At 49.7% G+C, this 16,565-nt stretch overlaps 1 protein-coding gene across 6 annotated transcripts in view; it reads left to right on the top strand.

Moving 5' to 3' along the window:
* Positions 1-16,565, top strand: part of LOC147710099 (butyrophilin subfamily 3 member A3-like) — a 353,872-nt gene that overhangs the window by 192,717 nt on the left and 144,590 nt on the right. For 3 of the 6 annotated variants that reach the window (XM_086920797.1, XM_086920796.1, XM_086920795.1), the window contains 2 exons: positions 2,419-2,439; positions 7,064-7,084. The exons of 1 other annotated variant lie outside the window; for it this stretch is intronic. In XM_086920797.1, the coding sequence (XP_086776923.1) occupies positions 2,419-2,439; positions 7,064-7,084 (42 nt within the window). The remainder of the gene's footprint in view (positions 1-2,418; positions 2,440-7,063; positions 7,085-16,565) is intronic. 2 more of the 6 variants (XM_086920800.1, XM_086920799.1) reach the window with 1 other exon arrangement.

The raw sequence follows: 16,565 nt of genomic DNA, 5'->3' as shown, positions 1-16,565 counted from the left end.
AAAAGTAAATCTGAAAGAAACATGTTAGTTATAGATTCCTTACCTTAGATTTACCCCCAGGTGTCAGACTGGATCCGGAAAGTTTTTTCATCAGCAGTACCCCTGCGTGTTGAAAGGTGGCGTCGGCCAGCTCTGCGATTGTCATTGGCATTGTGGTTGCCGGGATGACGTTGCGTCAGCTACTTAGACACCGACCTCGCGAGCCAACATCAGTTCTTTCTTTTTCTGTGCTAGCCAGCGCAGATCCGGGAAGAGTGGTACCACTAGTAAATTTTTTACTAATCTTATTGCGACTTTTGTCGACTTCTTTTTCGAGTCGTATGACACCTGTTGTACGAGGGATGCCCAGTGTCTAGCAATGCAGTTCCTGTAAGCTACTGATGTCAGTGACGGATCCGCACAGCATGTGTCTTTTTTGCCTGGAGCATGACCATGACCCCTAGTTGTGCTCTGACTGCCGGCCCATGGCCCGACGACTTTGCGGGAGCAGTCCCGTAAGTTACTCGAGGCTGGGCAGCTGGCTCCATGCCGCTCAAGGTCCTGGTCCCTTGGGAGGTCGAGGGACCGGTCGCGGAGTCATCATCATCACTCCTCGTCGATGTCTTTGCACTCAGGGCTCAGGTAAGTCGAAACATAGGAAGAAGTTGAAGAAGCACCATCGCTCTTAGACTTCCTCTCAACCGTCGGCTGGCGCAGCTCACGGTGCGGGTGGTGCCACTCCCAATGCTCCGCATGTGGAACCTCCATGGTCGACTCTGGGCTTCCCTCCCTTTCTGGGATCGAGCTCGACCCCTGCCCAGCTTCATCAGTTCTACGAATCGATGCACACCATTTTTGGGCGGCCCGATTCCGCTAGCGCTCTGTTGTGCCAGACGGAGCGGGGTGGGGCAATAGATCTTTGAAGCCAGCGCCTCCGGCCCCGGCACCACAGGGCATCCTTGGATCCAGACCTGGTCTGGATCGGCGCCAGTAGTCCTTGTGACACCTCCTCCGGTGCTGGCTTCACTACCCCACATCCATAGCCGGCACCAGCTGGACCCCCTGCTGGCATTGACCCCAACCTCATCCCGGACATAGACACGGAACCAGACCGGCATCGCCCGATGCCAGATCTGGCACTGATGGGTAATTTTGCCTCTGTGTTCAGCCCTGGCCCTTATCAGCCATTTTGGAAGCCAGGGGAGGATGGTGAGGACTGGGAGGGTTATGGTGTCCCTTTATCTGACCAGAACTTGGATGAACAGGACTGGAGAGAGGAACTGGGGGAAGCCAATGGTCTAGATATATCCTCAGACATTGGCATATTGTCTCCTCCTACCGTGGCTACAGAGGAGCGTCTTACCCAGTGGTGTCGCATAGGGCGGCCGAGGCCCTAACTCTCGAACTTCCTATGGTGGCAGTCAGGAATAAAGTCAGGATTGAAACACTATGCAGATCTTGATGACTATCGTGGACCCTTGGAGGAGCTATTATCACTGGACCATCATGGTAAAATTAAGTGGTTATCTTATGTCCAAATGTTGCTAGTACACATCGGTTTAGGGGGCCCATGGGCCTACTCAGCATCCCCGACCTATCTGTTTAAGACTACACCTGAGGATGCATTATGGTACCATGTAAATTCCTGAAAATTCCAGAATGTGTCCAAAGGGGTGCTTAGTACTCTTTTTTTAATTTTAAACTTGATTTTCAATATGAACCCTTCTTGGATATTAATAACCCATAAGCTGCAAAGTCCCTTACCTTAATGTCCTCCAGTGAACTTTACTATTAATGTCTTTATTATCAAAGTGGAACCATTTATATTCAATAAGTACTGTATGTCCAGTTTGCCAACAGCTAGAGGAGTCACTAGTTAACATTATTTTATTCTGTTCTGGTTATACCTGGCCAAGAAAAACATGGATCATCCTGTTTTGGAAGCAATTTGGATGCCGTCTACTAGAGGTTACCACACGGTTCCTCTGTACAGTATCCTCTCAGTTAGTTGCTTTGCGGTATCCAAGTACCTTCCTTGGAGCAGGTCCATCAGATACAGGGTGCTGGAGTTATTGGCTTTTGCATTATGCTTTCTCTTTGTCTCAGTCTCCCAGTACCTATGTATTTGTTGTATGACGCTTAGCATTGGTGTCCTTTATTTGTTGTATTTTAACTATATATCTTTTTAATGCCAATTGTAACTAATTATAAAGTATTTTATTTATAACAATTGAAAGGTACACTTCCATTGATCATTTAAATTTTGTAATGGCATGACTCAGCACCGTGTTGTGAATTGAGTTTGTGTATCTTTAGTTTTACATATGTACTGTAATGTACTCTTATGGTTGAAAACTCTGAATAAAGTATTTGATGATGAAATATTTTACAAATCTGAAAACAATATTAAATTAGTTTTCTCTACATTTTCTCTTATAGGTGATTTAATTGAAGAAAGAGGTAAGTTTATAAATTGAGCAATCATAAATGGATCTTATATAAAAGTAAACCTGAAAGAAACATGTTAGTTATAGATTCCTTACCTTAGAATTACCCCCAGGCGTCAGACTGGATCCAGAAAGTTTTTCGTCAGCAGTACATCTGCGCATCGAAAGATGGCATCGGTCAGCTCTGCGATCGTCATTGGCATCGTGGTTGCCGGGATGACGTCACGGCAGCTACTTAGACGCCGCCCTCGTGAGCTGACATCAGTTCTTTCTTTTTCTGCGCTAGCCAGTGCAGATCAGGGAAGAGCGGTTCCTCTAGTACATTTTTTACTAATCTTTTTGAGACTTTTGTGGACTTCTTTTTCGAGTCATATGACACCTGGTGTACGAGAGATGCCCAGCAATGCAGTTCCTAGAAGCGACTGATGTCGGTGACGGATCTGCACCACATGTGTCTTTTTTGCCTGGAGGACGACTATGACCTCAAGTCGTGCTCTGACTGCCGGCCCATGGCCCGAAGACTTTGCGGGAGCGATCCCGTAAGTTACTCGAGGCTGGGCAGCTGGCTCCATGCCGCTCAAGGTCTCGGTCCCGTTGGAGGTCGAGGGACCGGTCGCGGAGTCATCATCATCACTCATCGTCGAAGTCTTCGCACTCGGGCTCAGGTAAGTCGAAGCACAGGAAGAAGTCGAAGAAGCACCAACGCTCTTCGACTTCCTCTCAGCCGTCGGCTGGTGCAGCCCAGGGTGTTGGTGGTGCCACTCCCAAGGCTCCGCATGTGGAACCTCCATGGTCGACTCCGGGCTTCCCTCCCTTTCTGGGATCGAGCTCGACCCCTGCCCAACTTCGTCAGTTCTATGAATCAATGCACGCCATTTTTGGGCACCCCGATTCCGCCGGTGCTCCGTTGTGCCACACGGAGCCGGGTGGGGCCATAGACCTTCGATGCCTGCCGCTCCGGCCCCGGCACCACAGGGCCCCCTTGGATCCAGACCTGGTCTGGATCGGCACCACTAGACCTTTTGACACCTCCTGTGGTGCTGGCTTCACTGCACCATGTCCATAGCCAGCACCAGCTGGACCCCCTGCCGGCGGTGGCCCCAACCTCATCCCTGACATGGACACGGAGCCAGATATGCATCGCACAATGCCAGATCTGGCACTGATGGGTAATTTTGCCTCTGTGTTAACCCCTGGCCCTTATCAGCCATTTTGGCAGCCAGGGGAGGATGGTGAGGACTGGGAGGGTTATGGTGTCCCTTTATCTGACCAGATCGTGGATGAACAGGACTGGAGAGAGGAACTGGGGGAGCCAATGGTCTAGATACATCCCCAGACCTTGGCATGTTTTCTCCTCCTATCGTGGCTAAAGAGGAGCGTCTTACCCAGTGGTGTTCCATAGGACGGCCAAGGCCCTAACCCTCGAACTTCTTATGGTGGCATTCAGGACTTACCCCCTGACAGAGGTGCTTCAGCCATCAGCGAGCTCTTAGGAGTCCCTACAGCTGTTTAATGATGCCCTCACCAAAATCCTTTTGAGCACCTGGTCCTGGCCCAACACAGGGGCTCCTGTGGATAGGATTGCTTGCCCGACGCCATCACCCGGCTCCAGGCGAACCCAATTTCCTCTGCCAACATCCCACCGTGAGAGCTTGGGGGTCCAAGCCTCAACTTCCAAAGGCGCATTCCCTAACGCACCACCTGATAGGGAATCCAAGAAGCTGGATCAGCTTGGGAAGAAGATAATTTCTCCCTCCAGCTTAGGACTGTAGTCCACAAACACTGCATGATTGTTGGGCTATTATTCCCACTCCGTGTGGGATACAGTGGTTCAGGTGCTGCCCAGTATCCCCAGGAGGCCCGGGCCGTACTCCGCGTACTGAGTCAGAGGGGAGAGAAGCAGCAAAGTTTATGATTCGCTGTGGACTGGACACTGCCGATTTACTGGGTAGGACCATTTCAACGTCGGTGGTGCTTCGCCATCACACCTGGTTGATAGCGACTGGCTTTTCAGGGGATGTCCAGAACTCTCTCATGGACACGCCTTTTGATGGCCATCGCCTGTTTGGCAACAAAGCAGACAGTGCACTAAAGCGTTTGAACCTCTCCACCACATGTCGCGCAGAGTCTGCTTTTCGCGCCCTTCGTGGGTACGGAAGCGTGCCCCAACACGTCCCATTTCCAGCCACAGGCCGGCACAAGCTGTTCCGCCCCAGCGTGGCCAGGGACTTGGGAACAACCAACATGGTTCTGGGGGCCAGCGGGTGGGCCAGTCTACCACTGCCCCCCTGCAGCAGCCTCCAAGCCCTCCTAGTCCGATCTTTCGGGCCCATCAAACGCTAGTGGGCGGCAGGATCCGCCATCACCTCCCCCACTGGTGCACCTTAACGTTGGACAGGCCGGTTTTGCAGATAGTCTGAAGGGGCTACTCCCTTCCTTTCGAGACCACCCCTCCAGCCATGCCACCCCAGTACCATTGCATGTCAGGGGATCATCTGGCACTTCTCCAATATGAAGTTGCGGCTCACTTGGCCAAGGGAGCCATTAAGCGCGTTCCTGCCCCAAAAGTAGGGTGTGGTTGTTATTCCCAAACTTTCTGGTGTCCAAGAAGGACAAGGGCCTGCGTCCTATCTTGGATCTCAGGAATGTCAACAGCTTCCTACAGAAAGAGAAGTTCAAAATGTTGACCCTTGGCTCAGGTCCTGTCTGCCCTCAACCGTGAAGACTGGATGGTAGCGTTCGACTTGCAGGACGCTTACTTTCACATCCCTGTCCTGCCAGCCACTGGCGCTACCTACGGTTCAAGGTAGGCCAAAAGCATTTAAAGTTTACTGTGCTCCCCTTTGGCCTTACTAGTGTCCCTCGGGTGTTCATAAAAGTGATGGTGGTTGTCGCAGCTCCTCTGACCTCCTACTTTCGCTGGGGTTCTCCATCAACGTGTCAAAGTCATATCTGACTCCCTCTCAGAAGCTCCTTTTCATTGGCCGGGTTCTAGACACGATGCAGTTTCTGGATTATCCTCCTGAGCAGCTCGTACAGGATATTCGGGCTATGATTCCGATCTTTCAGCCTCTATGCCAGGTTTTGGTCAGACTGACCCTCTGGATGCTGGGTCTGATGGCCTCCTGCATCCTGCTGGTAGATCATGCCAGATGGCAGATGCGTACTCTGCAGTGGAACCTGAAGTTCCAGTGAAATTAAATGAAATGAATTCATACTTGTATAGCGCACTTATACCCTGAGGCGTCTTGGCGCTGTACGCATACCGCTGTGGAACCCTTCCTGGCTTCTCCCTTTGAAATGCCCACTCCTGGGCACCCCCAAGGTGAAGCCAGGCATCCCAGCACTGTTGGGGCCGTTGTGGAGATTAAGCAAGCTATTGCCCAGAGTTGCAGAGTGGGACCCATGATTAGAATAGGTACTGAGGCGAGAATTATCAGGTCCGAGGAAATTGAGCCTAAGACCCGCCGAGGTGGGAATTGAAACCTGGTCCCGGGCCAGATCTCTGCATCAGGGTCTGCCGCTCTAACCATTGAGCCACACTTTTCCACGTGGGCACAGCATCAGGGAAACCTGTCCAATTACGTCCAGATCCCAGAGGGCACTGCACACCAACTGCAGTGGTGGCTCACAAACCAGGATTGAAACACAATGCAGATCTTGATGACCATCGTGGACCCTTGGAGGAGCTATTATCACTGGACAGTCACGGTAAAATTAAGTTGTTATCCTATGTCCAAATGTTGCTAGGACATATCGGTTTAGGGGGCCCATGGGCCTACTCATTATCCCCGACCTATCTATTCAAGACTACACCTAAGGATGCATTCTGGTACCATGTAAATTCCAGAAAATTCTAGAATGTGTCCAAAGGGTTGCTTAGTACTTTTTTATTTTAAACTTGATTTTCAATATGAACCCTTCTTGGATATTAATAACCCATAAGCTGCAAAGTCCCTTACCTTAATGTCCTCCAGTGAACTTTACTATTAATGTCTTTATTATCAAAGTGGAACCATTTAAATTCAATAAGTACTGTATGTCCAGTTTGCCAACGGCTAGAGGAGTCACTAGTTAACATTATTTTATTCTGTTCTGGTTATACCTGGCCAAGAAAAACATGGATCATCCTGTTTTGGAAGCAATTTGGATGCTGTCTACTAGAGGTTACCACACGGTTCTTCTGTACAGTATCCTCTCAGTTATTTGGTTTGCGGTATCCAAGTACCTTCCTTGGAGCAGGTCCATCAGATACAGGGTGCTGGAGTTAGTGGCTTTCGCATTATGCTTTCTCTTTGTCTCAGTCTCCCAGTACCGATGTATTTGTTGTATGACGCTTAGCATCGTGTCCTTTATTTGTTGTATTTTAACTATATACCTTTTTAAAGGCCAATTGTAACTAATTATAAAGTATTTTATTTATTACAGTTTAAAGGTACACTTCCATTGATCATTTAAATTTTGTAATGGCATGACACAGGACCGTGTTGTAAATTGAGTTTGTGTATCTTTAGTTTTACATATGTACTGTTATGTACTCTTATGGTTGAAAACTCCGAATAAAGTATTTGATGATGAAATATTTTACACATCTGAAAACAAAATTAAATTAGTTTTCTCTACATTTTCTCTTATAGGTGATTTAATTAAAGAAAGAGGTAAGATTATAAATTGAGCAATCATAAATGGATCATATATAAAAGTAAATCTGAAAGAAACATGCTAGTTATAGATTCCTTACCTTAGAATTACCCCCAGGCGTCAGACTGGATCTGGAAAGTTTTTTCGTCAGCAGTACCCCTGCGCATCGAAAGGTGGCGTCGGTCAGCTCTGCGATCATCATTGGCATCATGTTTGCCGGGATGACGTCGCGGCAGCTAATTAGACGATGCCCTCGCGAGCTGACATCAGTTCTTTCTTTTTCTGCGCTAGCCAGTGCATATCAGGGAAGAGCGGTACCTCTAGTAAATTTTTGACTAATCTTTTTGCGATTTTTGTCAACTTCTTTTTCCAGTCGTTTGACATCTGGTGTACGAGGGATGCCCAGTTTCAAGCAATGCAGTTCCTGTAAGCGACTGATGTCGGTGATGGATCCCCACCGCATGTGTCTTTTTTGCCTAAAGCACTACCATGACCCCAAGTCGTGCTCTGACTGCCGGCCCATGGTCCGAAGACTTTGCGGGAGCGGTCCCGTAAGTTACTCGAGGCTGGGCAGCTGGCTCCATGCCGCTCAAGGTCCCGTTCTCGTGGGAGGTCGAGGGACCGGTCGCGGAGTCATCATCATCACTCCTCGTCGAACTCTTCGCACTCGGGCTCAGGTAAGTCGAAGCACAGGAAGAAGTCGAAGAAGCTCCGTCGCTCTTCGACTTCCTCTCACCCGTTGGCTGGCGCAGCGCAGAGTGTTGGTGGTGCCACTGTCAATGCTCCGAATGTGGAACCTCCATGGTCGACTCCGGGCTTCCCTCCCTTTCTGGGATCGAGCTCGACCCCTGGCCAGCTTCGTCAGTTCTATGAATCCATGCATGCCATTTTTGGGCAGCCCGATTCCACCGGCGCTCCGTTGTGCCACATGAAGCCGGGTGGGGCCATAGACCTTCGTCACCAGTGGCTCTGGCCCCGGCACCACAGGGCCCCCTTGGATCCAGACCTGGTCCAGATCGGCACCAGCAGGCAATGTGACACCTCCCCCGGTGCTGGCTTCACTGCACCATGTCCATAGCCGGCACCAGCTGGACCCCCTGCTGGCGTTGACCCCAACCTCATCCTTGACATGGACAGAGAGCCAGACCAGCATCGCCCGATGCCAGATCTAGCACGGATGGGAAATGTTGTCCCTATGTTCAGCCCTGGCCCTTATCAGCCATTTTGACAGCCAGGGGAGGATGATGAGGACTGGGAGGGTTATGGTGTTCCTTTATCTGACCAGATCGTGGATGAACAGGACTGGAGAGAGGAACTTGGGGAAGCCATTGGTCTAGATACATCTCCAGACCTTGGCATGGTGTCTCCTCCTACCGTGGCTACAGAGGAAGGAGCGTCTTACCCTGCGGTGTTGCATAGGGCGGCCGAAGCCCTAACCCTCGAACTTCCTACTGTGGCAGTCAGGACAAACCCCCTGACAGAGGTGCTTCAGCCGTCAGTGAGCTCTTCCAAGTCAATACTTTTGTTCAATGATGCCATCACCAACATACTTTTGAGCACCTGGTCCTGGCCCAACACAGGGGCTCTTGTGGATAGGATTAATTGCCCGACTCCACCACCCGGCTCCAGGCGACCCCAATTTCCTCTGCCAACATCCCACGTGAGAGCTTGGCTGTCCAAGCCTCAAGTTCCAAAGGCGCATTCCCTAATGCACCACCTGATAGGGAATCCAAGAAGCTGGATCAGCTTGTGAAGAAGATGATTTCTCCCTCCAGCTTAGGACTACAGTCTGCAAACACTGCATGTTTGTTGGGCCATTATTCCCACTCCATGTGAGATACAGTGGTGCAAGTTCTGCCCAGTATCCCTAGGAGGCCCGGGCCGTACTCTGCCGTACTGTGGCAGAAGGGAGAGAAGCAGCAAAGTTTATGATTCGTTGTGGACTGGACACTGCCGACTCACTGGGTTGGACCATTTCAACGTCGGTGGTGCTTCGCCGTCACGCCTGGTTGTTATCGACTGGCTTTTCAGGGGATGTCCAGAACTCTCTCATGGACAAGCCCTTTGATGGCCATCGCCTGTTTGGTGACAAAGCACACTGGCAACGCGTTTCAACCTCTCCACCACATGTCGCGCACAGTCTGCTTTTTGCCCCCTTCGTGGCAATGGAAGGGGTGCCCCAACACGTCCCTTTTCCAGGCCGGCACTTGCTGTTCATCCCCAACGTGGCCGGGGACTTGGGAACAACCAACGTGGTTCTGGGGGCCAGCGGGCGGGCCAGTTTACCACTTCCCCCCTGCAGCAGCCTTCAAGCCCTCCTAGTCTGACCTTTCAGGCCCATCAGACGCCAGTGGGAGGCAGGATCCGCCATCACCTCCCCCACTGGTGCACCAGAACGTTGGACAGGTCGTTTTTGCAGATAGTCTGAAGGGGCTACTCCCTCCCCTTCGAGACCACCCCTCCAGCCATGCCACCCCAGTACCATTGCTTGTCAGGGGATCATCTGGCACTTCTCCAATAGGAAGTTGCGGCTCTCTTGGCCAAGGGAGCCCTTGAGTGCGTTCCTGCCCCAAAAGTAGGTTGTGGTTGTTATTCCCACTACTTTCTGGTGCCCAAGAAGGACAAGGGCCTGCGTCCTATCTTGGATCTCAGGAATGTCAACCGCTTCCTACGGAAGGAGAAGTTCAAAATGTTGACCCTCGCTCAAGTCCTGTCTGCCCTCGACCGTGGAGACTGGATGGTAGCGTTAGACTTGCAGGACGCTTACTTTCACATCCCTATCCTGCCGGCCACCGGCGCTACCTGCGGTTCACAGTAGGCCACAAGCATTTTAAGTTTACTGTGCTCCCCTTTGGCCTTACCAGTGTCCCTCGGGTGTTTACAAAAGTGTTGGCGGTCTTCCCCTATCTCAATGACTGGTTGTTGAAGGCGGGCTTGCCACCTCCAGACTACATCCGACCTCCTTCATTCACTGGGGTACTCCATCAACGTGCCAAAGTCATATCTGACTCCCTCTCTGAAGCTCCTTTTCATTGGTCGGGTTCTGGACATGACGCAGTTTCTGGTTTATCCTCATGAGCAGCGAGTCCGGGATATTCGGGCTAAGATTCTGATCTTTCAGCCTCTATCCCAGGTTTTGGTCAGACTGACCCTCTGGCTGCTGGGTCTGATGGCCTCCTGCATCCTGCTGGTAGATAATGCCAGATGGGAGATGCAGGCTCTGCAGTGGGACCTGAAGTTCCAGTGGGCAGACCATCAGGGAAACCTGTCCAATTACGTCCAGAACTCAGAGGACACTGCACACCAACTGCAATGGTGGCTCACGAACCAGGATTGGATCATCGTCAGACCCCTCTCCCTTCCCCAACCAGAGTTCACAGTGGTGACTGATGCATTACTTCTGGCACGGGACGGCCACATGGGGGATGTGGAGATCAGAGGACTCTGGTCTCCAGCGGAGTCCGGGTTCCATATCAACCTTCTGGAGCATCGGGCGATTCGTCTTGCACTTAAGGCATTCCTTCCCTCTGTCCGGGGAAGAGCAGTTCAGGTGTTCACAGACAACACCGCCGCATATGGTACGGTAACAGACAAGGTAGGGTGGGGTCCATGGACCCTCTGTCAAGAGGCCCTCCGTCCTGGATATGGCTGGAACATCAGGGCATTGCCCTGGTAGTTCATCACCAGACAGGTTCACTGAACACCAGGGCGGACGAACTCAGCCGCAGGTGCATAATGTCTCACGCATGGCTTCTGAACTCGGAGGCGGTGCAAGGTCTCTTTCTACAGTGGGGAGAGCCTTGGTTAGATCTATTCACCTCCAAAGAGAACGCGCAATGTCAGCAATTCTGCGCGTTGGAATTTCCGAGGCGGCACTCGCTCAGTGACACTTTTCGTCACAAGTGGAGTTGTGGTCTTTATACGCCTTTCCGCCTATACCACTTCTGCCCAGTGTGCTGAAGTAGATCAAGTGTGACTGGGCCCAAGTCATCCTTGTGGCTCCAGACTGGGCATAGAGAGTCTGGCATCCCGAGCTCTTGAACATGGCCATTGATCGCCCGACTCTACTGCTTCTTCGGGCAGATCTTCTGTCGCAGCAGCAGGGGACGGTCCTCCACCCGAACCTGTCCAGCCTCCACCTCCTTGCGTGGAGATTGAGCGGCGACAGATGACAGCTTTTGACCTTCCCCCCGAAGTCTGTGATGCGATCTTGGCCAGGCGTCCCTCCACAAAAAACGGTATACGCCTGCCGATAGAACAAATTTGTGGCATGGTGCACAGCAGAGGCTGTGGATCCCCTTTCTGCCCCTCTTTCTGAGGTTCTCTTGTTCCTCCTTTCTTTGGCCCAGCAGGGATCTGCTCTGGACACCCTAAAGGGCTACCTCTCGGCCGTTTCAGCCTTTCTTAGGCTTACTGATCAGCCTTCTCTTTTCAAGTACCCTGTTGTATATCACTTTCTTAAGGGCATTACTCATCTCTTTCCTCCTATTCCATTCGTAATGCCTCAGTGGGACTTGAACTTAGTTCTTACCTACCTTATGTGCGCTCCCTTTGAGCCGCTACAAAACTGTCTTTTTAGACTTTTGACACTAAAAACTGCCTTTCTCGTTGCCATCACCTCTCTATGCAGGGTGAGTGAGCTACAGGCTCTCTCCCCAAAACCTCCTTTTCCTGCTGTTCATCCAGACAAGGTTGTCCTTCGGACCGGTCTGTCCTTCCTGCCAAAGGTGGTCACTTCTTTTCACATTGGCCAAACCATCACTTTGCCCACCTTCTTTCCACCTCTGCACCCTTCAAAAGAAGAAGAGCAACTCCACCGTCTGCATCCAAAATGTGAGCTTTCATATTACTTGGATCGCACGAAACAATTCCGGGTGGATGACCTACTCTTTGTTGGCTTTGTGGGCGCCATGAAATTTCAGGCAGTGCACAAGCAGACCATTTCTCGATGGGTTGTCTTGTGCCATCAAGGCTTGTTTCTCTTTGGCTAAGAAGGAGCATCCAGTGGGGTTAGGAGCCTATTCTACCAGGGCGACGGCAGCTACCACTTCTCTGTGAGGTGAAGTTCCCCTTAATGACATCTTTCAGGCAGCTACGTGGGCATCACTGCACACATTCACTAAACACTACTGCCTGGACAGCTAAGTCCGGAGAGACAGCTTCTTTGGCCATTCTGTTCTCCAGGACTTTCTGGTGTGAACTTGGTTTGCAGACCCACCTCCAGGGTTGATATTGCTCGGGTATCTATTCTAAGGTAAGGAATCTATAACTAACATGTTTCTTTCAGACGGAACTGACGTCAGCGCACAAGGGTGGCGTCTAAGCAGCTGCCACAATATCATCTCGGCGATCACGATGCCAACAATGATCGCGGAGCTGACCGTCACCACCTTTCGACGTGCAGGGGTACTGCTGACGAAAAAACTTTCCAGATCCAGGCTGAGCCTGAGGGCAATTCTAAGGTAAGGAATCTATAACTAACTTATGTTTCTTAAAGATATATTGTTACCGAAGGTAATTAACTTTTGCTTCTACTTATCTCATATTAATTTGTTTTTGTGTACACAATCTCCAACATGAAAAAGGGGAGTGTGATGGTATTTCTATTAATATAGTGGCATTGTACACAGTAGTTCATCTATCCCAGTTCAAGTTTGGAAATAGTTTTTTTGGCATCAATATCAGGAACCTTAGTGGCTTCTTGCATAAAGCTCTCAAATGTTGAAATCCTTCTACGCATTGATGATCTGATTCTGGAAAGTAAGGATATGACAGGGGACCAGGCAGGGCTGTCCCCTTTCGCCCCTTTTATTTTCCCTCTTCATCGAGCCATTGGCAATAAAAATACGAGTTAAAACGTCAAATCTGGCCCCTCTACCAGGGACAACAAAAATTAAGCTCTTTGCAGATGATTTCATATCTGAACCCAGATAAGGCAAATATCCAGTTGGTGCTTGGGGAAATTCAAGCATTTACAGATTATGGGGAATAAAAGGTCAACAAGTCCAAAATGGAGCTCCTCCTTTTTAATTCACCTGAGGTCAATCTTCCTTAAGGGTTAAAAGTTCGGCCATTAAGACCTATTAGATATCTGGGCTTATTTGTCAACACAGATTTCTCTCAACTGTTTTAATTAAACTACATAAAAACGCTCAATAAAATTAAAAATGTTTAGAAAAATTGTCGCTATTACCTCTGACAATAGTAGGCCTAGTCTCTTTAGTGACGATGTCAATTCTTCCTCTGCTGATACTCTGTTTTTTTAATCTCCCCTTAAAAATACTGATTTTTTATTTTAACAAAGTAAACAAAACTCTATGGCAGGTTGTATGGACAAAAAAAGCCCAGGAACAAGCTTCTATTCTTCAACTAGACGTGGAGCAGGGAGGACTTGCCTTCCCTCATTTATCTATCTATTATCAAGCTGCATTGATGAGCTTATTAACATAGCTGATGGTTCCTACCTCGAAATTTGACAACATATTTTTTAATCTGATGCTGGCATAAACTGAAATTAAGTTACCAGCATTTCTGCGTACTGCGAAGCTACCCAAAAGAACAAGGTATAAGGTGGTGAACACTATGACTAACCGCAATTAACGGTTCCATAAAGCTTACAATATTCCACTGTGCCACCAATTTATTCCCCTTAAAGACTGTGAGTTGTGGGGTCTCCAGGTTTCACAAAATGTATTGCCGTCCTATAATAGGCTAGGATTCCGTAAACTTGGAGATTCCTACAACGGTACCATTCTTATATTGTGGGAGGTATTTGTATCACATTGTGCACTTCAGAGGGGCAATCTCAGGTTAAGTTTTAGACAGACAATTTGTTTCCTTACGAACAAGTATAAAATAATCATTGAGAGGGAAAGAATAATTCTGAAAGCAGCACAAGAGTTGAACTTAAGCAGAATTGGTAATTGGTATTGTTTATTACGACAAGGTTTGAATCAGGAGCTCATTGAATGAATGAATGAATGAATGAAAAAAGAATTTATACAGCGCACGTTCACCAACGGTTTCTTGGCGCTTTGGGACAGACTGGAGCTAACAGCGGAGCAAAAAGATTCTAATCAAATGCTTGTGCGAATAACCACGTCTTCAGGTCTTTCCTGAACACCTGGTAGGAAGGGATGAGGCGAAGGTCAGGTGGGAGGGAGTTCCAGAGGTGGTGGGCTTGTGAAGCAAATCTTAAGCCCACAAGCTTTTTACGCTTGAACAGGCAAGTGGAAAGCAAATTGAGGCCCGCCGACTGGAGTGCTCGGGAGGGGGTGTAACGGTGGAGCAAAGCGGCAATGAAGGAGGGGCCTTGGTTTTTGAGGGCTAGGTAGGTCATACAGCCCACCTTGAAAAGACTCCGCTGAACAACAGGAAGCCAGTGTAAGCTTCTCAGAAGCGGTTTCACAGAACAAGACCTACACTGCCGAAAGACCAGTCTGGCGGCCTGGTTTTTAGCCAGTTGGAGTTGATGGTACTAGTAAAGGGGGATCCCGATATAGAGAGAATTTGCATAATCAATGCGGGACACTACTAGACCCAGTATGACGTGGACGAGGGCATCATGGGTAAGGAATCTGCTAATCTTCTTGATGCGGCGCAGATAGAAAAAGCAGGCCGACATCACTGATTTAATTTGAGGTTTCATAGACAGATCCTTACTGATGGTAACACCAAGACTTTTAACCGAACTCGCCGGGCAGGGTGCGCCGCCCAGCGTGTGCAGCCAGAAACTAGGGTTCCAAGGATTATTCGGGTGACCAGTGAGCACCAGCTCAGTCTTGTCTGGGTTAAGCCTGAGCTGATTGCCCCTCATCCAGCAGCTGATAAGGGTCATAGTGTTCTGGAAATTCGCCACTGAGGAGGGGGAAGAATCAATATTGAAGATGAGCCGCATGTCATCTGCATAATTGAAAATAACCACAGGTTTCTCCCTGAGTTTGGCGATCAGTGGGAGGATGTAAAGGTTAAATAGCAAGGGGGAAAGGGAGGAGCCTTGGTGGACCCCACAAGTCAGGTCCTTCGCCTTGGACATGAAGGAGCCAAGACGAACTGCTTGCTTACGGTCTTGCAAAAATGAAGCAAGCCATCTAAGCGGGGTGCCCCTGATGCCGGCGTTCTTGATCCGCTGAATAAGGATGGAATGGTCAACGGTATCGAACGCCGGCGACAAATCAAGGAGCACCAAGGCCTGAGAGATGTTCTGGTCCGCCCTGGACTGCCACCATGACCGACTCGGTTGAGTGCTGGGGTCTGAATCCTGCCTGGTGCTGGTCCAAAAAGTCTGAGCTTTCAATAAAGGTGCCCAGGCAGCTGGAAACATGGGCCTCCAGTAGTTTCCCCAGAAAGGGGAGCAGGGAAATCGGCCGATAGTTACTAAGGGTGGCTGGGTCAGCCCCAGGTTTTTTCAGGATAGGTGTAACAATGGCCGATTTGAAAGAACTGGGAACTATGCCCTGGCAAAGAGAGTTGTTCAGCAAGGAGAGGGGGACTTCAGGGAGGTCGAGAAAAATCTTCTGAGTAATATGGGCAGGGGAACTGTCAGAAGGAGAGCCAGAGCGAACTCTGCAGAGGAGCGGGGGGAGGGTGTCCATGGTGATAGGAGGGAAGTTCAGCAGAGAGATTGAGTTTATTGGGGGGCAGCCTGTGTCAAATCCTGGGTCAGGGTTAGAAATGCGAGCTTTAATAGGATCAATCTTCTCAACAAAGTAATTATTGAGGGAGTCGCAGAGGGGCTGGGAGAACACAGGGGTCATCGTGATCCGGTCATGTTTAGCAAGTTCATTGACTATCGTAAAGATCTCCCTAGATTTATTGGAGGAATTGAGGATTTTCTGCGAGAAATACTCTGTTTTCGCCGAAAGAATGGCTGATTTGTATTCTTTCAAGGCTGCCAGAAAGACCAGCTTCTTGCAATGGCAGTAGTCAGCCCTCCACTTACGCTCAGCTTGCCGAAGGGTAAGTTTCATATCAGAAAGATTTTTAGTAAACCAACGTTGGGCGTTATGGGGGCGTTTAGACCGGAGTTTCTTTAGTGGGGCGAATGTGTCCCGGGCGTCTGCCAACCAGGTGTGGATGTTATCAGCCTGAGCATTGACGGACAAGGGAAGACCAGTCTCCCCAATCAAAGGGGGGATCGTTGTAGTCAGCGAGAGACAGAGTGAGGGGAGGTTGACTCGGCCCCAGTTACGAGTTAAAGGGGGGTTGCAAGGGCACGCTGTGGTTGTTGGGGGCTTGGGGACCGTGAAAGAGAAAAAGAAATGGTCCGACCAAACACATGGGGAGATCTCTACGTTAAGGATGTCCTGGTTTAGTGACCAGATCTGGTCAAGGGTGTGTCCCTTGACATGAGTAGGGGCATGGATGAACTGGAGAAAGTTGAGACCAGCTAGCAGGTCTGTGTACTCCCTAGAAAGGGCGCTTTCGTGCAGCGCATTAGGCCAGAAGTTGAAGTCCCCAATAACGAGGATCCTGGCGTAGTTAACTGCCAGTTCAGCT

This window comes from Lissotriton vulgaris, chromosome 5 (assembly GCF_964263255.1).
Source record: "Lissotriton vulgaris chromosome 5, aLisVul1.2, whole genome shotgun sequence".
Lineage (NCBI taxonomy): Eukaryota > Metazoa > Chordata > Amphibia > Caudata > Salamandridae > Lissotriton > Lissotriton vulgaris.
Note: the sequence above shows the minus strand (reverse complement) of the source record. Positions and strands in the feature narration are given on the sequence as shown.